This window comes from Gouania willdenowi, chromosome 6 (assembly GCF_900634775.1).
Source record: "Gouania willdenowi chromosome 6, fGouWil2.1, whole genome shotgun sequence".
Classification (NCBI taxonomy): Eukaryota; Metazoa; Chordata; class Actinopteri; order Blenniiformes; family Gobiesocidae; genus Gouania; species Gouania willdenowi.
In genome coordinates this window covers 18997862-19024501 of record NC_041049.1, presented here as the reverse complement: position 1 = coordinate 19024501, position 26640 = coordinate 18997862, and the positions used below count along the sequence as shown (strand labels likewise).

General features: G+C 38.1%; 1 protein-coding gene and 1 long non-coding RNA gene across 3 annotated transcripts in view; both read left to right on the top strand.

The window, feature by feature from the left end:
• The window catches only part of gramd4a (GRAM domain containing 4a), a 59452-nt gene extending 39942 nt beyond the window's left edge, over positions 1-19510 (top strand). The window contains exons 5-20 of one of the 2 annotated variants that reach the window (XM_028450780.1): positions 1640-1701; positions 3175-3313; positions 3663-3688; positions 3780-3871; positions 6238-6329; positions 6491-6539; positions 6628-6699; positions 8840-8883; positions 9008-9117; positions 9606-9760; positions 11578-11595; positions 12258-12402; positions 14059-14152; positions 14240-14330; positions 14431-14499; positions 16599-19510. In XM_028450780.1, coding sequence (XP_028306581.1) covers positions 1640-1701; positions 3175-3313; positions 3663-3688; positions 3780-3871; positions 6238-6329; positions 6491-6539; positions 6628-6699; positions 8840-8883; positions 9008-9117; positions 9606-9760; positions 11578-11595; positions 12258-12402; positions 14059-14152; positions 14240-14330; positions 14431-14499; positions 16599-16709 — 1369 coding nt within the window. In that variant the 3' untranslated portion in view covers positions 16710-19510. The remainder of the gene's footprint in view (positions 1-1639; positions 1702-3174; positions 3314-3662; positions 3689-3779; positions 3872-6237; positions 6330-6490; positions 6540-6627; positions 6700-8839; positions 8884-9007; positions 9118-9605; positions 9761-11577; positions 11596-12257; positions 12403-14058; positions 14153-14239; positions 14331-14430; positions 14500-16598) is intronic. The other variant, XM_028450781.1, reaches the window with a different exon arrangement.
• A 4914-nt stretch (positions 19511-24424) lies between these two features.
• LOC114465586 (uncharacterized) lies at positions 24425-25299 on the top strand. Its single transcript, XR_003674321.1, has 2 exons — positions 24425-24611; positions 24737-25299. It is a non-coding gene; the product is annotated as an uncharacterized LOC114465586 (long non-coding RNA).
• Positions 25300-26640: the final 1341 nt, after the last annotated feature.

Genomic DNA, 26640 nt, shown 5'->3' with positions numbered 1-26640 from the left:
TTATACGGAAACATATTATTTGACTGCCAGTCTATGCATAAGCAGCGCCCCTCATTGGCCAGTTTTGGTGACGTGATAGGTGCACCATGTGACATAAAGTTCCGTCAGTTTTATTTTAGCTCATATTTATTTTTAGCTACACCGCTAGCCCCTTTATTTTAGCCCTAACCCAGGAAATTTTTGTACATGTATTTTTAAAGGTGGAATTTGCCATGTTAAATATGTTAAAATAAAAATATATATGTCAAAAGTGGGATTTGAACCCACGGCAGCAGAAGGAAGAATCCTCGAGTCAGGCGTTAGAGCTACTGTCTTTACTAGGGAGAAACTATTTATTCCTGGTGATTGTTTTCTGGAGTTTTACTGGGCTTTTTTCTGGTGATTAGTTCCAATCCGCGGTCCAAACTGAAAATCTATGTCATTGTCTAGCTGCTGCTTCAAAATTACAATCAAAATAAGTGAACACAGTTCTCATGTGTGGTCATGCAGAACTAAGTAACTTGCGCTTAGCGCTCCCCCTAAAGGTCCCTTTTGGTTATGTCACTGTCGTAAACACTCCACACCCCCGAGGCAGCAGCTCCTCCCTCCTGCTACAGTGAGATGGGCAGCGGGAGGCTTCCTAAACGTACCGGGGCAAAATTAATGCGGTTAATCTTGAATAAATGTATACATTCTGAATGAACTCATCCTTTAATAACTTAGTAAGTTGACTATTTATACCTCAAAAATGGAGCTGTTTACGATAAGGGAAGTGATCAGCCAGTTGTTTCCCCTGTCACCCTGCTGCGCACGCATACACACACGTTCCCTGGTAATGACGTCACTGGAACGATGAAGTGACCAAAAAGCAACCCTGTGTTCAAGCGACTCATCACAGGCGATTGAAGTGACTGCAGTCGCGTTCGGTGTGAATGCACCTTTAGTGTGTATTGGGCTGTCGTACAGCAGTACGTGTTGTGGCGAGAGCGAGAACAGAGCTGCGAGGCTGCCACCGGGTCGGAGGCAGGGAAAGTTGCAAGTGCGGTTTTCTGGCCAGAGACAGCAGTGGGGGATGAAAGACCCCCGATCACCCCATAAACACTTGTATTACCCTCACAGGTACTACAGTGTGGATTTATTAAGGTGAAAAAATTACTTAGTTCTGCTTTAACTAAAGCCGATTAAACTGGTTTTCCATGTAAACCTCAATTCGGGAATTACTATTTGTGTGTAAACATGAAGCAGAACACTTTCATTCCAAATGATTTAATTTGGAATAACTAATTCTGAATTAAAAAACCTCATGTAACCGTGGCCAGTGTTAATGCTGAAGAAAAACTTTTGCACTAGACTAATTTCACATTAACACAGGTGCTGTAGCATTATTGTTTTCACAGAGTGAGAGGGGGAAGTAGTTCCCGTAAGTTTCTTTGTAACATATTTATGGTTCAAGTGGAATGGCTTCTCTCATGATCATTGAGAGCTAAATTCACAAACATTACGATGACAACTGTTGGTTTACTCTGAGCGGCAGCTCTCACTGAGTGGCCACGTGGGCATCCTGAGAGTATTCTGTTGAGGTTTTGTGGGTGAGAAGTGAGAAGGACTCATGATAAAAATATTTCCATCCTCCTTCTTCTTTCTCTCACTCTGGCTTCAGACTGGAGGACTCTCCACCGCAGCCTCCCCGAAAACAGCAATCGCCCTCCAACAATGGAACAGGTGAGGGCCACACATCCACACACACGGAATGAGTCAGAGGAAAAGGTGAGAGTATATGAGTAAGAATCTGCATATCAGATATGAAATGAGTAGAGAGAGGGGGGGAATAAATCAAGACGTGTTTTTCAGTGTGTTATTGTTTCCATGAGAAGTGGAAAAGATGTGTTTGTTTGCACAAAGTGTGCAGCACATGGTTTTTATAACAGCACTAATGCATCAAACCCCCCCAAAGGAGCAAGAGCTCATTAGTTCAATTTAAATCTTGTTTGCCACGTAGCTCATGTTTTCCTAACACTGGCCCAATAACTATTGTATCTCAGGGCCTTTGTCCTGCTGTGACCCAGTGATGTTTGTGTGCGACGCCGACGACGTGAGAAACGGAGGGACTGGCAGACGGGCTAATTTTGGAAAATGGGTTACGTTTGTAGATCATATAAACGAGGGCAGACGTGCCTTAGCTGTATCTAGCTTGTTGTCTGTCACTGCCACTGTACAGTGTAGCAGGCAGGATTAAGATGTGTGTGTTGTGTGTGTGTGTGTGTCTGGACTGAGTCTGTTGACAAAATGTTCTTCTAAAACGATACATAGAATGAATGTTAAAAATGTATGATATATACTGTAGATAATATCAAAACCATGCTGGCATACAACTTAAGCTTTGGTTTTAATTTTTTAGTTGCAGTATGTGTGTCATCATGTTTTGTTGATGCTACTTATATTGGGACAAACAATAAAAACCCTTCCAGCCGATGTAGCATTTCCTGACACGTTGTTTTATTTTAAAATCCAAGCTCTGGTTTTACAATGCCATTGCTAACGTGTGAACAGAGGGTTCAGGTTTGTTGTTAATGTACTCACAGTTTGTCCAAAAAATAAAAACCTGTATTGTGTAACAAATTAGGATTGTTATAAGCAGACAATGTGAAACTGCAAAAAATGAAATGACCAAACAACAATCAAATGCATTCCATCACAGCCGACCAACCACATTAAACGTAATAAAACAGCATTGAATGCTGGTTATTTTCTCTCCGGTTCAGGTTTCTATTATGCTGTTACCCACTAGGCACATTTGGCATGGCACTGTTTTAGCGTTCATAAAATTAGCTTTACTTAAGAAGACTTTTAAAAAGAATTGTACATTTTGACAAACCAAAATGCCTTTGTGGAAAATTAAACAAGTCCATATTGTGCAAGATTTCCTCTTCCTTTTTAAGATTTTACATGAGATGTTTATTGTATGCAAGGCAAATGTGGCAAGATTTATTACCAAAAATATAGGTGGTGGGTGAATGTATCTAGTCACTTTTACCTTGAATATTATTTAATTAAGATACATGAAATACTCAAGGACAAGTAAAAAGTATGACGTACTTGAGTACAGTTTTAATCAAGTAACAATAATTCTACTTGAGTAAGATATATTAGTACTCTTTACACCTCTGCCTAACTTCATCTGCATCTCATCTTTAGCAGACAAACGACAGAAGGAAGTGTGGTGTTCACGGCTACAGAAGTGGCTGTACGAACGTTTTGGGGTTTACATGGAAGACTTTCGCTTCCAGCCAGAGGAAAGCACGGTGGAGACAGAGGAACCGCTAAGTGTTAAAAGGTGGGTGAGCTGTGCTCTCAAACAGCACACTGAGTATCGATCAAGAAGAGCAATCAGCCAGCAGCGGGGAGTGCTGACGATCTGCAAAGCAGCTGCTGTAATTTCAATTTGCAGGAGAATGCTTTGTGGCCTTCAGCGTTCCCTTGCCAACCATTCTCTGTAGACATTAGCTGACTCACTGAAGCTACTCCTTCTATTGCTTAATGAATACTGCTATTTTGTAGAGAAGTTTGAATGCTACATTTCTCGACTTCTTTTTGCACTTGTTCTCAACATCATTTGTCTGTTTTCTATACAAGCATCTACTGCAAATCTTGTCTGACCTTCGCTCTTTGTGTTTTTTATTCAGGTTGACGGAAAACATGAGGCGACTCAGTGAGTATGAAAGCACATGTGCTACTTCTATTCAGCATCAGCTGCTCATAGAATTCCTGGAAATGTCTTTCTATCTTTTGTCTCGTTTCAGAGCAAGGAGCCTGGCCTGTCACCAACTTCTTAAAGAATCTTTCTGCCTTATCTAATTGGCACTCTGTGTACACCTCAGCTTTTGCCTTCATTGTAAGTAGATACTGCCTATTTAGCATTATCTTCTCTTATTGGTGATGAATGATTAACTCATTCAGTGCCAGCCATTTTCAGAATTTCTACCCCCCTCAGTGCCAGTCGTTTTAGAGCATTTTGACTGATTTTTAAAGACCCACAGAATATTTTGTACTATGACAGTCTGAAATCTGGCACCAGATTCTGAAAGATTAAAGTCTCTACTTTCATCAACAAAAAAAGAAATTTGTTTGTAGCTTGTTTAGTTCTTCCGTAATCAGCAGTTGAATAGAACAAGTTTTAGTTTTACACAATTCACCAGTTTCAGAGAAAAAAGCTGAGAAAACAGGCTTTTTCTAAAAAAAAAAATCTGTCAGTGACCTTGAAGCATTTTTTTTTTTTTTGCTTTATTGAAAAATTTAACATCAGAACATTGGTTTCCTTCACAAAAAAAAAACAAAACACTGAGACAAGGCTTTTGATGGCAAAATGATTATTATTTTGCTACCTGGCTCACAGTTAAACGTTTTGCTTACTGTATTTTGTATCTGCTCCCCCCGTCAATCACACAGACGTAGCTTCCTCTTCCTCCTGATATGCAGAGATGACCCGTTTAGCCCGGTTAGTTGATGGTTTAATCTCACCATCGCAACATCATTAATAATCCACTCAGGTCTACACGTGTTCTGTGTTAGTATGTGGAGCTGTGAGCTGCTGAATACTTACACAATATCACTTCATAGCGCGATTATCTCCCTCGTCCCTGCTTCTTCCTCCTTAGCTAATGGTAGCATCAGTGGCTAATAATCATCCAAAGGTGCTCTGCTGCCACCTTCAGGAGTTGGTCACTACATCACATTACAGCTTAGATATTGATGAGAGACCTCCACCAGGGTGTCTTTTAGTAATGTACGTGAAAAAACGTAATTGATATAATATGACGTCAATGGCACTGAATGAGTTAAAGTTTTGATATGAAGTATTTCTTTGACTTCTGAAGAATGAAACCTGGCTTTTTCCTAAAGATTTGGGGATGGAATCATGTATGATGGAAGTGGGTCACTGATTGGGTGCTGATTTGGCTTAGTTTTTCAGCCACACTTGATTGGTCAATACTTGTGGTTCCATCTGTATATGTCCAATGAGGAGTAGAGAGAGGAGGGGCTTCAGAAGCACAGTTGTTTGTGTGCTGCGCATTGAAAAAGAGAAAGAGATGGGAGTGAAGTTGTCTGACACAAGCTAATGGGGAAAAGTGAGGGAAAGAAAACTGAGCAATGTTTTAATGGGATGATCACAGGGTTTTTATATAAGAACAGTCCTTTTAACAGTGTCATTGACTGGACCTTTATTATTTTATCATTCATCAATGTAACACTCTGGTAGATGTTGAGTATAAAAACTTTATAAATATTTAATACTTATCAAAATAATTAATCAAACATTGATATAACTAGTTTTTTTTGTTTATTTTACATATGGTTTAGTAATAATTGTGAGCTGCAAAAAGATGTGAGGGGTAATTACTACCATTACTAATGGATGTGTCCTATGACTGTAGTGCAGATTTACTGTTGTCGGTGTGTGAAAGAAGCTCCATTACTTTGGAATTTTTTGCTCAAAAGAATATCTCTCTTTGACGAACAAAAAACTATACTAAAAGCTTTTTTCCCTCCAGCTTTTGATTAGCATGCTAACAGCACAGAGCTCCAGAAAGTAGTGCAAGCATTGGAAAGAGTCAATCACAGACTGAGCAATGGAGAGAGAAGTTTGTTCTGTTCATCCACATCTGTTACTCTTATTGAAATAGATGAAGACAATCAGGAGCAGAGTGACAATGATGATGGATTGTTGATATTTCTATATTTTTCAATTAAAATCAAAGTAAAAAGTATGTTCTCTAGGAATCCCTCTGTTTTGTTCCTCCTGGGATGTGGTTACAGCACACATGTACTTAATATTCCCCTGAGCACCAGACCCAAAAATGTTTTTGGAACCCTGAGAATATGTAACCGTAACAGCTAAAATGGAATGCAAATGAATGCCTATAAAACATTTTCACAATGATTTTGAAAACAGGAGGCAGCTGTTGTGACAAGTCATTTCATCATTGTAATGAATACTAAAAAAAAAAATCTGTATAGATATAGTGTTTACATTAATTTCTACGCTCTACAATGATATTAAGATGTTTTTCTGGACCTGTTTACATATAAGTTCAAAGAACCAAGCAAAGGCAAAGAAAAGCAGCTGAACAGTTACACGTGTTTCCCACCTTGTAACTGGTTTGTAATGACGGAAGGTTTAAGGCCCACCAGTTTACACCTTGTAATGATAAATCTTCTCACTCATATTACATATGTCTTCTTATGTCTATTTTCCCTCAGATTTACATGAATGCTGCCTGGCATGGCTGGGCCATCCCCATGCTCCTCTTCTTGGCCATCCTGCGCTTGTCTTTGAATTACCTCATTGCCAGGTAACGTCACACGTCTTTGAACTCCAGGTAGAGAAAGATGATTCAGCTTTGCTTCTCGTGAAGGTGGTCAAGATTAGAAACTGTGTGACCAGCTTGTAAGTTCCTATGTTTGGCAGTAAGGATTTAACGTGTGATGCTAACGTCTGTGTCTTGTCTTCCAGAGGCTGGAGGATCCAGTGGAGCATCGTGCCTGAGGTCTCAGAACCCATGGTAGGACCCATGGCATCCTGTTTGTGTTTGACGAGGGAAATGCTGCTCAGAGCGAGCTCTCACTAATGTCTATGTCCAATCAATGCAGGAGCCGCCAAAGGAAGACTTGACTGTGTCTGAAAAGTTCCAGCTCGTACTTGATGTTGCACAAAAAGCACAGGTACAAAACCAACTCTTCTCTAAACCCATGATCAAGAAAACATCTCAATCAGAAAGAGGACAACTCTTATCACAGCAGGGCCACAAAGATGTGATGAGCTGATCCGAGGGCCACAATATCAACATTCATGTCAGCATTTAGAATAATGACCAATCTGAGTAATAACGCAGGAAAGGACAAAGGCTTTCTGTGTGCCAGTTAGTGTAATTTAGTTTTATATATTTTCTCTCATGCTCTTGTTGTTTTGTGTTTTTGGATTCATTTTGTGTTATACTTTTTTTCCTTGTCGTGTGTTTTTTTTTAGATTCATTTATTTTTGCTTGCCATTTTAGGTGTTTGTGGATGATTTGTGTGATTTTTTTTTTTTTTTAATGATGGAGTTATTTTGCATATATTATTTTTATTTATTTACTTGTCATTTTGGATATTTTTGTCATTTTGTGCATTTTTCTTGTGATTTTGTAGATTTTTCTGTCATCTTGTGTATTTTGTTTTGTATATTTTTTGTAATCATTTGTGTGCATTTGTTGGTGTTCGTATTTTTTTACTACATAGCTGATGATTTATTGTGTGTGCTGTACTGCGACGGTGGTTAACTTCTTCCATCTTAAAAGATTGTGGTTGGTGCCCAGAAGCTGTGCTTAGGAGGGAACTAATATTCATAGATGGATGCAATCCTTTCATTTACCCCTGTGAGATCCTATAGGAAAGATATAGATTTTCAGCTGATGGACTGACCTACATTTCTTAGCTATGCGTGGCAGCCGTTCTCTGTATCCGCGGACCAATGAATTCATTCATTCATTCACACGTTTGGCGACGCTGACGGCCTCAGCAAGAACACATTTTGCGCTGCTTTACACAAGGTGGTGAGGGTCCTGCATGTAACATAATATAGGTTATATAAAATACAAATGATGTGCACCTTATGTAGGTTGACTGAACTGTATGGATGCAGTTTGTTCCTTTCACAGGGTTCAGTAGAGCAAAATGTTGCACTCTCATCCCCATTGTGGAAGTTTGTGAAAAATTAAAGGTTAAATGAAAAGAAAAAGAAAAATTAAATCAGACTCCATAGTGACGCCACGGTGGTTCGTGTAACTGCAGCCATCAGCCAAGTCACCGCGGGAACGTGCATCTAATGATTGTTTATCATCGGAGCTGATATACTGTGACTAGAGAATGGATACCCGACTGTACCCTGACGGGACCCGACGTCACCGGACGGGTCAGGTACGAACAGATATTTTGAACTGGTGGTTATGTTCAGTCACTCAGACGAGAAAATGCGGCCAGATCCACACTCTAACTGTGACACGGTTATTTATTTATTCGTCGTTCATGTGACTGTTTACTGCAAGACATTCTTTTTTATTTCCGGGTTATTGGGCCGCCTCTCCAAGCCGTCGTGATTGTGCACCAGCGTCATTTGACTTCACCTCCGCAGTGTTCGGACCATAACAAGCAGTACAAAATGTATCACAAAATCTTTTCAAGGCTATAGATAGAAATATGTGTGGACTCATTCTCTTTGGTTTAGAACGCTTCATCACGCATTAGTTTATTTTTCCTCACATCCTGCACTATGCTTCGTTAAGGCAGGCTGGATGAATAGAAACACGTTTGTGATGAAATAAGGTGAAAGTGATTGATCGGAGCGCTGATTCTTGTTTGATGAATTAATATTGTATAAACTCATGATTTTAAGTATTAACTCTAATTTTTTTCCTGCATGCCTTCCTTCCTGCTTTTGCAGTAGCAACAGTGTTATTTTGTTTTCTTTCATAGTTGGTTAACGTAGACTGCACTGGTGCCAGGATCTCTGTGTTTGTGATTGGTCAAACACTGCCCCTTTTATGTGAGCGTGCACGCACATAGCTTAAGTTAACGTGTTGATAACCAGCTTTGTAGTACAGCTGCTCTGGGATTGTGAATGTTTGGTGAAGTGAAGCCCGCTAACAGAGAGATATCCCAGATTTATTTATCCTGCTTTGTAGTATAGGCCCATTGTTTTTGAGGAGTTTTATTTTTGTTGTCATAATGTGTGTTTTTTGGAGTGCTTTTCCTGTCATTTTGTGTATTTTAATCTGATCTATGTATTGGTGCCACTAGTTTATTCAATGCTTTCCCTCTTTTACAGAACCTGTTTGGTAAGATGTCGGATGTCCTGGAGAAGATAAAAAAGTAAGCTTTGAGAACGTATTTAAATGTGTGAACAATACTTGTTGCTCGACCACTGACCTGTTTGGGTTTCTGCGTTCTTTATCTGTCCGTGTCATGTGTGTGTTTCTGTGTGTGTGTCTGACAGCCTGTTCATGTGGGTTCAGCCGGAGAGCACGCAGAAACTTTACGTCTGCCTGTGGGTGGCTTTTATTTTGTCCTGCATCCTGCCGTACAAACTAATGGGCTTCATGATTGGTAAGGGCTGCACAGAAAAAGTTTTTGTCTTTTTTTTTTTTAATTTTACACTGTAATTGTTGAGTTATTATCGGATGCACTGAAACCACTAAATGCAGAGAACTAGAATGGAAGTCACATTTTGAACAGATCTGTACAAAGAGGTAAACACAAAACGGCTTTAAATGCTTCTCTAAGCTCAACAAAAGGAAATCCTCTGACAGAATCTGAACAATGTGAGAAAAACAGTTAATCGCTTACAAACAGATTTAATTCCAAGAGGATTTTCTTCAATCTTTTGCTCTGGAATCCCTTTATGATTGCATAAGTCACATATTCACTTGAACTGTTTTGTTCCTGAATCTAGTTATCTGATTATTTCAAAGCTGAAAACATAAAAATAATGTTTGGGGACTTTATCGATAGACGTTGCATCGTTTTACTAAACCTGGTTCAGATTTACTTCCACAGTAAGTCGTTGCTGTTTTTGTTGTGTTCTCTTTCCAAAGGCCTGTACGCTGGCATCAAGTTCTTCATCATAGACTTTCTGTTTAAAAGCTGTCCAAAGCTTAGAGACAAGTACGACACACCGTACATTGTGTGGAACAGCCTTCCCACTGACCCACAGCTTAAAGAGAGGACCAACGCCACCATGTCCAGACGGGTAACCACGCCCACACACACACATTCCACACTTTGCACATGAAATAGAACAAACTGATGAATACCGTTTTTTGTTATTGACAAAATTATTCAGCTGTTGTTAAGCACCTTTAAAGACAGATTATATGGATTCTAAGCTAATGCTTTGTTAAAGCTTTTGCTGCGTTGCAATAAAACTGTTTCTGTCGAAATTTGACACATTTTGCATAGATTTGTCTTGGTTTACGCTAAAATCTACAAAAAAAGGCATGGACTTTAGTGAAGTTTCAGCCTCATGACATGGGTTATGGGTCATGTCATTGTTTCATGTAATAAGGCCTATGGAAAGCATGTTTGAGCATAAATGAGATATTGGTGATATCAACCCTAGTTAAGCTCAAATTTGGAGTACATGTACTCTATTTTAGTTTATTAGGGCAATGTGAAGCAAAATTGTTACAAGTATGCCTTATGTGCGCATTAAGGAGGTGGGGAAAAACTAATAGAGGCTTCCTATTGGCATTTGGAAATATTACAACCAATCAGGGTGCTGAATTTGGTTTTAATCCCTCCCACCTCATTTCCATAAACTAAAAACCATTGACTGGTACTATTCGTGAGATTTTGTTTTACTAGTAGTACAGGTGAACAAAGATTAAGTTTTACTAGTAAAGGTTTTTGGCGTGCGAGTAGACCTTACTAGTAAAGCTAAATTGGCTATTAGTAGACAATTTTATGTTACTAGTATTACATAAAGTATATTAAAAACCAAAAACCTTTAGTAGTAAAACAAAATATTTTGTTCACAAATTATTAGTACTACTCTAAATCTCACTAGTAGTACTAGAAGACTGTTTTTACTCCTAGTCTTCTAATGGTACCAGTACAGCCAAAATACTCACTAGTAGTACTAAGTAGGTCTATGGTAAATGAAGTAGGAAGGATTACAACCAGCAGCCTGATTGCTTAATATATTTAATAAGCCAATGAGAAGCCTGCATTTTCTCTTTGTTAGGCTTACTACTATTGCTAGTGACATGTTTTGCTTCACTAGTAAACCAAATTGAGTACTAGTGGAGCGTTACCATGTTTTTTTTTTTTTTTTACTTTTATTTAGTCGTCAAAAACACATTAAGATTATACATAAAAGTACACAAAACAAGTTACAGTATCAAAATAATACCAAAATGTTCGTAGAACAAATAAATAGTACCGAAGACAAGTACATGAAAAAACAGTAAAAAGTACAGTCACAGAGTAAGCGCTTATGAAAAATAAAACCAAATAGTCAAAAAATTTTTGCTAAAACAAGAACGTTTTTGTGACGAGGTGCTGTAAAAGGGCCCTAAACTCTCTCATTGAGACCAACTCTGTGAGTTTAAAGTGGTTGATATCACTGATATTTAATTAATATTGTAACAGCTTTCCATAGAGCGCACTGAGCAACAACTGTTCCTGTGTGTCAACTGATGTGTCATCTTTAGAGACTCTAGTAGTGATGCTAACAAGCTAATGCTACATTGTTTGTTTTCATCCCCTAAAAAAGCCAAGTCATCTGCCACATGGTAGCTGCTGTAATTCTGAGGGTAGTTATGGAGACAGGAAGTGCCTCCGCTGTAGGTCAGGTTCCTCTTCCACCTCCCACTGACCTCCTGTGGTGCAGCGCAGATAATAGCTCCACCCTCTCCTGTCAATAATGCATCACAGCTCAGCCACACACAGTGCTCCCCTACAGGAGTGCAGCAGTGTGTGTGTGTGTGTGTGTGTGAGCGTGCACGTCCATGCGTTGCCGTGCTGTGCTCTCAGTCACAGCTGTGCTCTGTCCTCTCTCTCTCTCAGCTCTCTGGCACTGAGAAGGTACGCTGCTCTCTGGTTTGTCTCCCTCGGGTTCCCCTTCCCTCCCCCCCTCCACCACCACCACTGTACCCGGGTGTGCCGTCAGCTCACCTCCAAGCGTGTGTGTTTCGTGTGTGCGTGCGTGTAACACACCGTAGGACTGTGATTGTACAGGGAATGGATCAAAATGTCAACATGTTTTACAGTAATTTTTGTGAACATCATAACGAACCCAAACAGACATTTTTGATCCATTGTCAGTGATAATTTACTGACTGGTTTAAACCCTCGTCCAGTGCATTTCCACCTTAGCTGATAAAACCCTGGTATTCCATGACATGTGATAGTTTACCCTTTTTATTTCTTCTCACTTGTGTGGCTTCGGCTGTTTTTTTAAATCTTGTTTGTGAATAATGAAGGATTTCAGCATTGGACATTAGTTTATTTTTATTTTTATTTTGCACAAACTGACCGTGTTTTTGCTGAGTTTACTCATAGCTTTGCACATCACACCTGCTGCAGCAAAACACCCAGAGCAATACTGCTACAGGCTGAAGACCTGTTTGGAGTCTGTTTTAATAGCATTGCAGCGCTGCTTTTACTGAGCATGATGGCCTGAGGAAACAAAATCCTCAACTTCCTTTTTTTCTTTGCATAAGTGACTCGTTTCTCTTCACTCAAAGGTGCAGCCAGCAGTTGCTCGGAGCAGCCTCGCCACTGTCCCGTGTGGGATGAGCAGAGAGGATGAGATCGGTCGCTCACACAGCACTAAAAAAGGCCCCTTTCACGAGATCTTCAACCTGCCAGAGTCGGAGCGCCCTCTGCCAGGTGAGGGGATTCATTACAGCTCGTATTAGACTCATTTCATTTTTTTAATCCCCATTCGCTTCTGAAATCTCCTGGGGTCTCATCAAATTAATTATATGGATTTTATATATTTTTTTTTTTACATAGCACATACATCCACAGGGCTGCGCTTCTTCTTTTTTCTCCCTCTCTCTTATGTATTTTAAAAATGATTCACCTATTGCATAATTCAGTTCTTAATAGTATTTGTTGCAGTCCCAGATATATGTGCATATGTGTGTGCACATTCATATTGAAATTATGACACAAAATATATGTATGATAATAATAACAAAAACAAAAGTGAGGCGTTCCGTCTCGTCACTAATCATTGATGCAGTTTGCAAAGTCCTCTTTCATTGTTTCTAATGAAACAATGAAACCAGTGTTTATTGGCGAAAAAGGAACAACTTTAATTTCTTTTGAAAATGTTATTGTTCTCCAGCAACAGAAACACAGGTAATGCATTCCATGCAACTACGGTTCGATAGGTTACTGTTCTTTGCATTTGATTGGTTCTACATGCAGGTAGCACAGCCCTTATGTTACTGTTTTGCCTAGTCGTTACATAATAGTGAGAATCTGAAAAAAAAAAAATATATATATAAATATATATATATATAATATAGTAAATTGCTTCTGGATTTTTAGTTAAAATAATTATCCTGATAAATGTTATCAAAAATATTTTAGTTTGCTTTTGACAGTCAGCCAAACCAACTCATTATGCATTGTTATTACATTGGTTCTATATGGACATTGGCTTATTGATATCGGTTTGATATCAGTCAGAAAACGCATATCGGATTTTATCGTACTGCATCTAAAATCTCCGATATATATTATATTTATTCAATTGTAGAATACTGTAGATATAATGTTGAAGTTAAAATGCATGTAACCAATTGGTTAATAATAAATGGGTTCGTTTTTCTCATACCTACTGTTGCTGACTACTGTTCTCTGTTTGAGTGACATCACTTAATCAAGCCTTTTCTAACATTCCACACTACAGAATAAGTAATAAAAGTATGTATAATTCGTGCTGATTGTTATCGGTATTGGCCAATACTCGAGGCTGTAATATCGGTATCGTATCGGAAGTGAAAAAGTTGTATCGGGACATCCCTAAGTACTAGTGACTGAACTAATTGTTTGGTCAACCATTGTGCAATACATTTCCTACAGTGTTTGATCATGCCCATACGCCGACCCAAGAGATTATTTATGTGACTGTTCCACGATAGCTTAAAATCAACTATAACTGCTAATTTTAGTTCAAGGGCCAAATACGGACCAGTTTGAACGCAAGTGTGCCGCATGTTTTTGGCGGGGAAAATTTCGACCATAATGTGCCTAAGTTTGCACTTCCAGGTATAAATTATACATAAAGTATTTTAGATTTCTTTCAACAACAATTTACACCTGAATTGTACATTGATAGTTTACACAATGATTTATCTTTTCTCTGTCATTTTCACTTTCTCTTGTGGACCAAATCGAATGCCCTGAAGGGCCAGATTTGGCCCCCAGGCCTTGAGTTTGACACATGTGCATTACAGCATGTTTACAAATTTGCTTCATTGTAATTTTTTCCCAAAACATTACAAATACAAGAGCTTATTGTTTGTTTTTCAGTGTGTGAGAATGGCTGGCGGTGCTGCCTGATCAATAGAGATAGAAAGATGCCCACTGACTATATCAGAAACGGCGTGCTGTACGTCTCTGAAAAGTAAGAAGCTAACGTGCTAACTCCTTGTTCCGTATCACTTCTTCTCCCTGTTCAACATGTGACTGATGAGCTTTTTCTCGCCATCAGTTATCTGTGCTTTGAGAGCTCCAGCTCTAGATCCAGCTCCTCCAAGAAGAACAAAGTCATTAAGCTGTTGGACATCACTGACATACAAAAGGTGATCAGTCCGTGCCCATAAACCATATGATAATAAACAAAATTATCTGTCAGGGAATGTAGCACGATAGACATATTTTCCTGTTTTGTTCCTTCCACAGTACAAAGTGTTGTCAGTCCTACCAGGAAGTGGGATGGGCATATCTATAGCCACTCCTTCAACACAGAAGGTAAAAGCTATTGGTTTATATGAGGGGCGGAATCATCTCCTAGCAGGGATTAACAGTTTAATTCATATGTTTTGTGTATTTAATGTGCTCCAGTATATCTTGTAAAAATGTACAACTTTCCTGTAAAAAATCCTCAGTGAAGTCGCATTGTGAGGTTTGGCTGTTTAGTTTTGGCCCCATCTTCAACTAATAAGGAGCCTCCTTTCACTATTTTTAGCTGCTATTTGCTGAAAAAGCTGCCAATCATTGTCTGCATATCATTCCCATTACAGCTTTTTATTGTGATATTTTATAACTATAATACGGCAGCTGCTAACTTTCTATGCTAGCTGTGTGTCAGATTATTTACCAGTTCTCCTTTATCTCAGTAAAACTTAATAAATGCCTACAGCTCCCTCATCACATGTACTGTATATGGAAAGCTGTTTAAAGAGTAACTAAATCCCAAAACCACTTTTTTCTGCTGAATACATATGTATTTGGGTATGAAGTAGTGCTGTTGATTGATCCTGGTCTAACTCTCAACATTTGAATCAAAGTATTTCAATTTGGCATATTTAGTAGTAAAATGTCTGCCCTCTATGGGTTAAATCCTGGCTATTACAGTTGATTTTTGCAATTGGCTGAGAACAAAATCAGGTGAGATTTTGGGACCACCACCACAAACAGGCACTGTTTGCCCCGCCCCTTTATAAAAACTAGCACGTGGGCTCTACAATCTGTGGTGAGTAGGTTGGATTGAGAGAAGAGTGAACAGAGAGGTATAGTGAGTAATGAGTAGCTAGGCATCCAAAAAAACATATGGGTTAGACGAATGTACACATTCAAATAAAACATTTAGTTAATCAAAATAAAGTATGAACATATTTTAAGTTTACTAGTACTACTACTAACACAAAAGTGTCTCCTAGTAGATGGTTTAGCTTTGCTAGTAAGGTCTACTTGCTTAACCTTGCCTGCAAGATGGATTCTCCTGGTGTTCACAAACACCAGAATCCATCTTGTACTGTTCCCGCCTTTCGAAACCGAACCGAAACGATTAGAACCAATCATGAGGCAGTGTTATGGTTTAGGGTGGGATACCTGGGTGTGATGAAGGCAGAAGCGCCGAAGCAAAACTGGCACATGCGCAGTTGCAGGCAGAGGAACTAGCTGGGCTACCGCTATTAGCATAGCTCCGAATCAAAATAGAAAGATGTCGACGCAGGAGGATGGTTAACGTGCCTTTAACTCACATACTCGCGTTGCAAAAACGTTAAAAGTCACTCAACGACATAATGACCACAGCATTACTATCCCAAAAGAAAGTTTTCACCAGCAGAGCTTTGTTGTTGTTGTAACAGCGTCTCTGCGGCACATGCCGATGACATCATCATCATTTCTTATCGTGTGATTGGTTAAAACAAATCATGGTGGACAGGCGCTTCACCCAATCAGCTTCAAGCATCCTGTTCATGTCTCTCTCTGGTTCCGAAAGGATTGGCCAGACACAGACCCAGATTGATGTGGAGAACTTGAGTTAGAGGGAGGGGCTACACATCAATCTGGCTCTTGACAGGTTATTACTCGTCTAGTGTGCTAAAAATCTTTGCTTTTGCTACTAGTAAACTCAAGATCTCCCTTGTAGTATTAGTACTACTCGTGAGACTGTTTTTAGTCTACTACTAGTAGTACTAGTAAAGCCAAAAGAGTCAGTAGTAGTGCTAGTAAATCTAATGCTAAAACAGTAGGAGGGGTTATAGTCAAATCAAGCATCCTGATTGATTGTTATGTTTTCAAAAGCCAATGGCAAGCCTGAATTTGCTTTCCCACCCCCTTATTAGCCTTAATGCTTACAACTGACACATTTCGCTTCACTAGTAAAGTGTACTCTCATGCACTAGTAAACCAAAATTGAGTAGTATGCACTAGTAGAGCTTTACTATGGCTAAATTTAAGCGCTAACAACTTCCCGTACATAGAAAAGTTAATGAAACATTGCAAACAACAAATTCTGGCAGTTTTCTAACTCCCACAAAGCTACAGAATGGTTTTGGAAGATGTTAGGATTCTCATCAGAGCCAATCGTGTGCATCCCTAACTGTTTTTGTCCTTTTCAGCCGTTGGTGTTTGGCGCCATGATGCACAGAGACGAGGCGTTCGAGGCCATCTTCACCCAGTATATGAAAATCATGACTACAACCAACCCACCACCCAGCGCTGAGCTCTGAGCACACACTGCCTCCTCCACAGCTGAACACAAAGAGAACGCAGACACAACACTCCCTGCTGTGTGCGGGCTTTTTTTCCCCCGGGGGCGTGGCTTCAGTCCTCGTTGACTGATCGCCTCGAGGTTTCCATCGTAGGATCTCAGATTGTAGAGGTTACGTTGGTGTAGCTGGTCACGTGGGACCTCACAATTTAGCCGTCTGTGGTTTTTATCAGAGGAGGAAGAAGCCCAGTGTTTCAGAGGAAGTGGTGACCATTTTAAGTGGTGACCAACTATTCTCAGTTGTAGTTGGGGCAGATGTTGGTATATGATGTGTAGGGTTCACAAAGTGTTACACCAACTTAGCAATGCTAACAGAAGCCAGTCACCATATCAAATGGTTGCTACTTTATCCAAAACACCTTTTTTCTTTTTCCTGCCTCATTTCTAACCAAGCGACCACCAACTTCCTAGTTTCTGGGTTTGCGTTAGGGAGTGTCTAAAGTTGCGTGTCAGTAGAGCGACATCTGCTGGGCTAGAAGTGTAGGTGTGGAATATTTAAGCAGGATGTAATCGGTAAGTCTGAGTGTCACAACTGACTGATAAATTTAATGTTATGAACAAAGGTCAACCTGGCTGATCGGTGCCTTTTTGTTTGGTAAACAAAGCTGAAGGAATGAGACGCCGATGTTTGGTCGTTAGCTGTGAAATAGTCAGATCACCATTTGTCTGACATGAAGCCTTTTGTTAGTTTACGCTGCTGCTGCTGCTGTTTGAATATGTTCATTTTTCCCTTTGTTTAACTGTAGTTTACACTAATTTTTTTTTTTCTTTCCGTCCAACAGAAGATTTATGTTGTTGTTGAACCAATGTTTTCTTTTTCCCATGATGCCTTTTGTCTTTGCAACAACAGATTTGTGAACGAGGAGCCTTTTGGATGCTGACACTGACTGCCATTTAGAGACGTGGCAAAAAACAAAACACAAAGTCTCCTTTTTGTCTCTTTTCAAGGCACAATCTGAACATACAGTATATACATGCATACATGTTCTGTCACAGGTTTTTACCCTGCACTTTATTTTAAGATCACAACTGGAACATTTAGTCGCTCTCCTCTGCAACTCACTTTATTTGTGCATCTGTGCTGACTGATGCCTGTGAGTCAGCTGACCACAGAGGAAGAAGGAACCAGTGACTGACGTCTTTCATAGACATCCATAACAGAAGGTAACATCTCAGCTATAAGTCATGACAACATTGTCTCTAACTCTGAATGAGGTTATTTTGTTAGTGTTTGATGGTGAAACCATGTCAGTCACTTTATTGAAGGACAAAGCTGGTCTTTGACCTTCAACCAATGGCTTCAAATGTAGATGATTTAGCGCCAAACTACAACCGACCCTTTCCGTAGGTTTTCTGTGAGGCGAACCAATCAGAATGAAAGGACTGGAGGTTTGTTCTTGGATTTCCACACGACAACCGTACAGTTTATTGATCAGCCAGCAGCTCAGGCTTGAGGTTTAAACAGACGTTCACATTTTAAGATACTTAGTCATCTTTGTTGCAAGTTGTTTAGGTTTTACATTTCTTTAGACAGAAAATGTCACAACTGCACCTACATTTAAAAAGTTTAGATTTTAAGGAAAAAGTCACATAAAAGTCACATAAAATTGTCCCATCACATTTTTTAAAGTAAAAACATTTTTTTATTTATTTATTTTTTGCCTCATCACAAAACTGTTTTCCAAACTAAAGATTTTTTTTAAATTTAATTCTGATTAAACTTGAGAATTTATATTTAAAATAAAACAGAGTTCCATCAAAGGAGGTCTTTTTTCTTTGTTGTTTTATTCCCCATGTAAAGCGTTTGTGTCCAAAAAAGCGCCATACAAGTTTGATTTTTTTATTTTTATATCTCACAATTTATTGAATGTTTGAATCCTTTCCCTGAACTAAAGACGTATTTTTGACTTATCATTAATGATGATTACATCCACCTGGACTGAATAAAAAAAGTCAGATTTTTGTCAAATTACAAACTCATATTTTTAAAACATTTTTTGACAATTTGGGTAAAAAAATTGTCCCATCATATTTTTTACGTCAACTATTTTTTTATATTGTTATATTTTAAATAGAAATTCTCAAGTTTAGTCCATATTTAGAGTTGCATCGAGTTGCATCTAACAAGTTTCCATTTTAAAACAAGTTTCCCATTCTAAAGTTTGAATTTATTTTTTCAATTTCTTGAATGTTTGACTCCTTTCCCTGAACTCCAAACGTATTTTTCCCTGCATGGCCTCGTGCTCATCAATGATGATTACATCCACCTGGACTGAATATGACGTTGCCATGGCAGCAGCTGAGCAGTTTGTGATTTAATGATCAGTTTAGTTGTTATTGATTGTTTTGAATGAATCTGAGTTTTCTTGCTAAAGACGGATGTGTTCCATTTCATACAAATGATCTCTCAAGAAGCACAGAATGTATCGTTTTTTTTTTTTTAAATCAGTTTTTTTCTTCTTTTGCCAAATGTTTGTTTTTTTTGTGTCTGCCTACGCTCATGTTTACAGAATGTTGTAAAACATGCATGTTTTTTTTCTTCTTTTTATTTTTAAGTTCCCAGTTTGAATTCCTTTGTTTTTGGAGTTATGAAGACTGGACTGCTGCTGTTGACCTATTGTCTCTGTTCTCATTGGCTCCACACAAATCACATGACCTGACCCCCAAAAAACCACCACAATAACTACAAGCTGGAGTTAACTGTCAAAGCCATCAGAGCAGATTTGAATTCAGAAAACAAAATAAAACTTGGAAGTGTCACTGTTTTGTTGGGTTGTCGTATAACGAAAAGAAAAATAACTTCACATCATCAAAGATTTAGTCGTTTCTGCAAGTTTGATACTTGAAGGTATTTTAGAGCGGTTACTCTTAGACTTTATTGGTTCAACTTAACACATTTTACAGAATCCAGTTTGGTAAATAAGTGGAATAAAACGGTGTTTAGTGGTTTCTGAATACATTTATTTCTATAGGTTTTATCACTTCTGGTCATCTATTGCTTTGTATTTTAAGTTCATGTTTTAATCATTTCCATCATCATTATGATTTGCAACTAAAAATATTATTATTATTGAATTACTATAACTATATAATAATTTAATAATCTATATTAAATTTCTTCACATTATTAAACCTCATTTTTAATGCTTTCATTTGTTAATTTTCCACTCTGTCTTAGTATCCCCTGTAGTGCTATCACGTACCCCCATTTGAGAAACACTGCTTTAGAGCACACACACACACACACACAAAATCACATTTTACTTTTCATCATTATGTCATTATAATGTATGAACTTCCTGATTCCTATGTGATAAATGGATAAAATACGTGGGCTCTGTTAGGTTAATCACAACACCAACACCTCTACATCATGTTCTTGATAACAGATACAGCTTAAGTTTGTTTTTAACCACAATTTTCTTTTTTTTTTTTTAACTTTATCATCATTTTCATCAATTGCACAGAAAGTTGCACCAATCATCATTTTTACAGCAGCACCTCTAGGAATGAGGTAATACGACTTGTGACTTTTGTTTGTTTAAACATGCCTCAAGAATTCCACTTCTGACTGGATATAGTTTATTCACTTTTTTTTTCGTTTTTTTTTTTTTTTAAAAAAAGCAACTTTTCGTGCACTAACACAAGGGCCAATTTCATTTAAAACATGGCTATGAAGCAGTGTTGTAAAGATAATTCATTTGAGTCACAATTTGCTCATTCAGGTCCTAAAACTGAATAAATAAGAATACAAAGAAGTCTAGACTGAACTTGGAAACACTGTCCAATACCGTTACTTTTCCTTCAACTGTGTGGACGTGTTTAAAGCAGGGGCGTCAAACTCATTGTAGTTCAGGGGTCAAATATAACGGACCAATTCAGATCCCAAGCGGGCCGCAGGTTTCAGACGGGAAAACAAACAATTTCAACATTAATGTGACCAAGTTTGCACTTCCAGTTAAGAATTAGACACAAAGTATGGAAGGCATCAACAATATCCAAGCAATAAGTGATATTATATTTATTTATTTATTTTTTGACCAAATTTTATTCAATTTATGGGGATTTTGTGGAAGAATTTGAGAAAAATGGCAGGATTTTGGATAAATCCACTTTTTTCAACAACAATTTACAACTGAATTATTTGGTCATTTACACAATGATTCATGTTTTCTCTTTCATTTTCACTTTCTCCTGCGGGCCGAATCTGATGCTCTGAAGGGCCGGATTTGGCCCCCGGGCCTTGAGTTTGACACATATTTCAAAGAGTCATTAGGGACCAACACAGCATGCTTTCTGTAATCAGACCATCACTAAAGAAGAAATGCTCATGATTTAATCAGTTTAATATTTGTTCCATCTGTGGTCGTGGCTGTGTTTGCTTAATCTTTTTTGTCAAAGATGAATTTGTATACAAATGACTGTACATTTGGAAAAACTACTGGCTTTTTAAAAGTTGTCTATTGTAAGCTATAATATGTTCTTTTTTTATATAAAAACGAAAGTAAATAAGTTGAAGGTTTAAAAAAAATCACTTGTTTCATGTTTTTTTTATTTTTTTATTTTAATCCTTGTTGTGCACTCCCTTAAATTTATATACACTTGTACACATTGTGTACATAAACGGTCCGTCTCATAAAAGTGCATAAAGTATGTACCGTACACAGTTTTTAACTTCCACTGCATCAGATCTTTTCAACTACTTCAGACCTATTCATAGATATAAAAGTTATTATTTTTTATGGACTTTTTGTTTTTTTATCAAGAGAACCTCACATTTTTTCAGCAGGAAACACTAAATATGCAGTATTTCTAAAAATTAGGGCCAAAGTCAAATATTTTTGATGAATATATTACAGAATTAATTTTAATGCATTATTATTTTTGGCACAAGGACATTTTTAAAAATAAAACACACTTGAACACTTTGTATATTTTGCAAGATAAGAAAATCCAGGCCTTCACTGAAATTTCCCTAAAACTTAATGCAATGGTCTCTGGTTGGTAGGGCCATTATATGTAATAATTATAATCATTTTTTAATAATAACACCTAAAACATATTTTCCCTTTATTTTGAAAGTAGAGGCTTTGATCTATTAGGTATTAATTCAAAACGCATTATGATATGTCATGATTACAGAATATGACAAATATGTGGGGCCAATTTGATCACGTGGTTACAAAGTGTCAGTATGATGCATGTGTTCTTTTCTATACACTTCAATACACAGGACTTTGCAATTACTCAAATAAAAAAAAAAAAAAATACAATAGTAGCAAAATTTCATACAATTCGCCTAAAAAACGAACCCTAATATTTTGAGGCAAACAAATAGAAACAACCAAAAATGTCACAAAGACGCTCCGAGGGTTGAACTGCAGTACCGCTTAGTGGCCACGTGGTGTCACTGTGAGCTCGTTATTCATGTCTCACCTGTTGTTGATTCAACACGTGGCGCCAAACAAGACGACAAATGGTGAGTGATGAAAAGTCTGTGTTAGTAATTAAAGTTTCCCACAGAAATGTAGCCATGACAACCACTTTTAGTTTAGCTGCAAAGCCATGCCTTTACACAATAAAGTAGTGAAAGGATCATTTTCCACTCAGTTTGACACATTTCACCTTGATGTAGACGTTTAAATCTCCCCCGTACACTTAACGACCTGTTTCCAGCACAGCTTGAGCTAAAAGGACAGTTTTACATGTTAGTGACACACTGTCTCTGCTCGCTGAGAAATAAAGTTTTAATGGATTCAGGCTGAGACACGCATCTATATATATATATATATCTATCTATCTGATTGCAAAGTGATGACAGTAGTATGAGTTAAAAAAAAAAAAAACCCAACTCAAATTCAAAGGAAAAACTTTGAATGAACCTAAATGCACTATAAACTGCCACTATATCATTTATAAGTGTTGTTAGAGTAGAGCAGGGGTCACCAGGTAGCCCGCATAGACCATGTGAGGGGCCCTCAGGAGCTGTAGTCACCAATGAGCTTCATCTAAAATCTGAATTATTTCCTAGGAGTCAAATACAGATGATTAGTAGGGTTAAATACTGCTGCATGTGGTAGTTTTAGCATTAAATAACCATCTTTTAATGTTTATTTTCACTGAATTGTTTTTAAGTGTTGCAGATTGGGTGTATGGGTTGTGGTATGTTATATATAAGATATATTGTTAAAAATACAAGGGAGATTTTCATAAAAATGTAATAAAAATGAAACGATTGCAAAAATTAGGAGCAATACATATGTTTTATGTTTAATTTTTCTATCTTTTTTTTTTACCTTGTACATATACATCTTTATTATTTTTTAAATTATTATAATTATTATTTTAATTTTTTCTTTTTTTTTTGTTCTTGTTGTTTCAAATTAGTTTTTCTTTGTGGCATCCAGTGTGGACAGCAAAGTCTGAATTTCATTGTACACTACAGGGAAATATGTTTCCTTACTGTGCACGTGACAATAAACACTTTGAATCTTTTCATCTTAAAGTGTTGCATGTTGAAACCTAAACATTTCATACCTTTTTACTGCTGGCCTTCCTTATTATCTTATCATGTAATTACAGTGAAAATATGGACATGTGGTATTTATGAAGTGCTTTTCAAACGTGTAGCCCTTCAGACTGTTCAGTACTTATGAAGTAGCTCACACTTTCAGAAAGGTTGGTGAATGGTGACCCTGGAGTAGAGTGAAGTTACTCTTGTGTTCAAACCATAGACAGTAAAAAGACAAGCTACCCCGTGGAGTGAAGCTTTTATTTTTAGAGCTCCCCCTGCTGACTGGCTGCAGTATAGGTCATAAACCCCGCCTCCTCAATGATAACAGATGGGATGTTGTTCAAACTGTAAAGTTAAAATACTCATCACATAATTTTTTTTTCCAAAGCTAAAATCTGTTATGATCATTAGTTATTATCACCCTACATTGTGTTCAAGTGCTCATTTTTCTGTGAAGTTTGTTTTAAATTAGTTATCTGAGGTTGAAAAAGGGATTTTACATCATATATGACGAAGATTGACAGCTGCGGATCTTGTGTCGCTCTCTTTGTGAATAGCAGTTACGTTGTGAAAAAAAGCCATTTAACTTTTCCTTTCAGTTTTTTTTTTTTTTTTGTCTTTTTTGAGCTGTGAAAATGGGTTGTTCTGCAGTAAACTGTTCTAAGTTGTTGGTAGATTTTCCAGCAGGAAATATACTTATTCTTGGCGTAGCTGGGCTGCGTAAATCATCAGGGCAGTACGCTAAATGGGCGGGGCGTGTTTCCGGTCTTCCTCCTGCCAGACCCTACTGTGCACACCACACTGGTTCCAAAATTGCAAGATGGAAGAGCCTCTAAGTGCCATATTTTGGCTTCAAGAACGTTGAGTGGGAACAGCTACAGTGCGCGCCCACTGGTTCAAACCGGATAAGTCATTCAGTGAGACATTCTGAGGTTTTGATTTGCTGAATCAATCAATCGATTTATTAACAGATTTTCAATGAACAGAAATTATTTAATAGGATGAAGACTCATCTAGCACAGCTGTGGTCTGAAGTAGACCCATGTTCTGTATTCACACAGACATTTGTCCGAACCAACAGGGCCAGGGTCGGCTCACTTCAGCATGGATTGTAGTTATTCTTAGTATTTTATCCAGTCGTTATCTTGTCTCTCCTAGTGATGGGAAAACCGGTTCTTTCCTCTGATTCGATTCTTTAACTCTCGAACATTAAATTGAACGAGTCCCGAACGAATCATTTCGTTCATTTGTACAGCAGATGGCGCTGAAGCCTGCACAATGCAGAACTCATACCGCCGACGTGTTTTCTCCAACTATAAATACTGTAGACAAGATGGTTTGCTTCAGGTGACAAAGTATAACACACAAAATGCCATAAGCTATTCAAGCCATTTGAAAACCCAGGAAAGCTAACACACACCACAATAATGTAACTTGTGTCCTGTATCCTCTCTGTTATCATTGTTTAACAGCACGGCAGTCTGGGTAACTGTCACGTGACAGTGAAAACAGACCAATCAGAGAGAAGTAATGCTGCTGGCGCAGAGCTCAGCCTGAGCCAGAGCTGTGAACCGATGAACGATGAACGAGAAAGACCCGGTCAGCCCGCGAGTCATGTGACAAAGGAACCAGTTGGACGAACGAGAACGAAGTACTGAGCTGTGAACGATGAACGAGAAAGACCCGGTCAGCCCGCGAGTCAGACTCGTGACAAATGAACGAGTTGGATGAACGAGAACAAGTACTGCTCTGCTCCACAGCCTGAGCAGACAGAGACCCTTTCGGCTGAGCAGTCGATCACATGACAGCTGGGGAGAGGACAGCGAATGTAAAACTAATTTTGACAATTAATGATACAATTAAAACAAAAAATAATAGTTGATGAGTTGCCTATGTTTACATGGTGCATTTATTGTGTCCAAAAAGTGACATTATTATTATTACTATTATTGTTATTTTTATTGTGTTTGTTGTTATCATTGTTATGTTTGATTATTTTGTGGCAGAGTATAACACAATAAATATGCTGATATAATTTTCGAAAATATTTATTTACAAACACATTCATTATATAGGCTATACAATAACACAACAAGGACTGAAGACCACTATAATTATGATTTCGTGAATAAATAATCTATATCGGGTGTCACATGACAAATAAACTGTAGATATCAGACATCAATCATTTCCTTGTTCAGCTCTCAGTCAACAGCCCCCCAGCCCCGTAGCTGTCTGAGCCACAGCTGTCACGTGACGAATGAACGAAAGAGCAATCCGTCATGATCCGTATGAACGAATCGTGAACGAACCGAACGAACTGCAGTGCTTGCTGCTCACAGACAGCCTGTCTGTCACGTGACTAAAGAACTGGGACCTGAGAATGGATCCAGCTGAGTGAGTGGTGAACGAATCATTTCTGTTTCCTGTCTGCTGCTGACTGAGCTCATGCAGCTGCTGCCATGTGGCGAGAGAAGGTACTGCATGAAAATGAACGAATCGCTCCCTGAGAAGACTCGTTACTCCCGAGTCATATAAAAGATTAGTTCATTTTGAACGAATCGTTCACGAACGATACAACACTAGTCTCTCCGCCTTTGGTTTGGCACATGGCTGGCCACGTGTCTTCTTTTGTTATGATACGTAACACATTTGTGCAGAGGTGGCAAAAGTACTAGACTTCAACCCTGACTCAGTTCAACTCAAAACCATACCTGTCAAGTTTTGGATTTGAAAATAAGGGAAATTTTCTGGCGCTGACTACCAGTCGTCCCACCCTCCCCACCAAGCTCCAGTATCCCTTATATTTTAAGATAGGTGTACAAGAAATCTAAAATACCCACTTGTCAACCACTTACTGAATACAATTATGTGATTAGAATCTGGTAGGTCGACCTTTATGAACATTGAAATGCTGTGAACATTCCTACTAGGGCTGGTGATATGGACCAAAACTCATATCTCAATATATTTTCTCAAAATGGTGATATATGATATAAGTCTTGATAATTTTATCAAATAAAGTCTGACCAGAAAGATAATTTTGGGTTAAATTTGCTGATACAAAATGCCACACATTGACATTTATTAACAAACAGCTGATCAATATGTGCAGTCATTAATCCATCTAACTGAGCTTTACATTCTGTTCTGAGAAGTAAAAGCAGTGACTCCTAAAACTAATATTTTGATACATAATATAAATATTATAGTTTTCTATATCGCCAAAATAGAAAACTCGATACATCTTGAATATCGATATGTCGCCCAGCACTAATTCCTAAATTTGAAAACAGCCTAAGTAAAAACATAACTGGGTTTATGAAGCACATGTGTTTATTTCATATACTTACAGTTTTTATACAAGTCAACATGT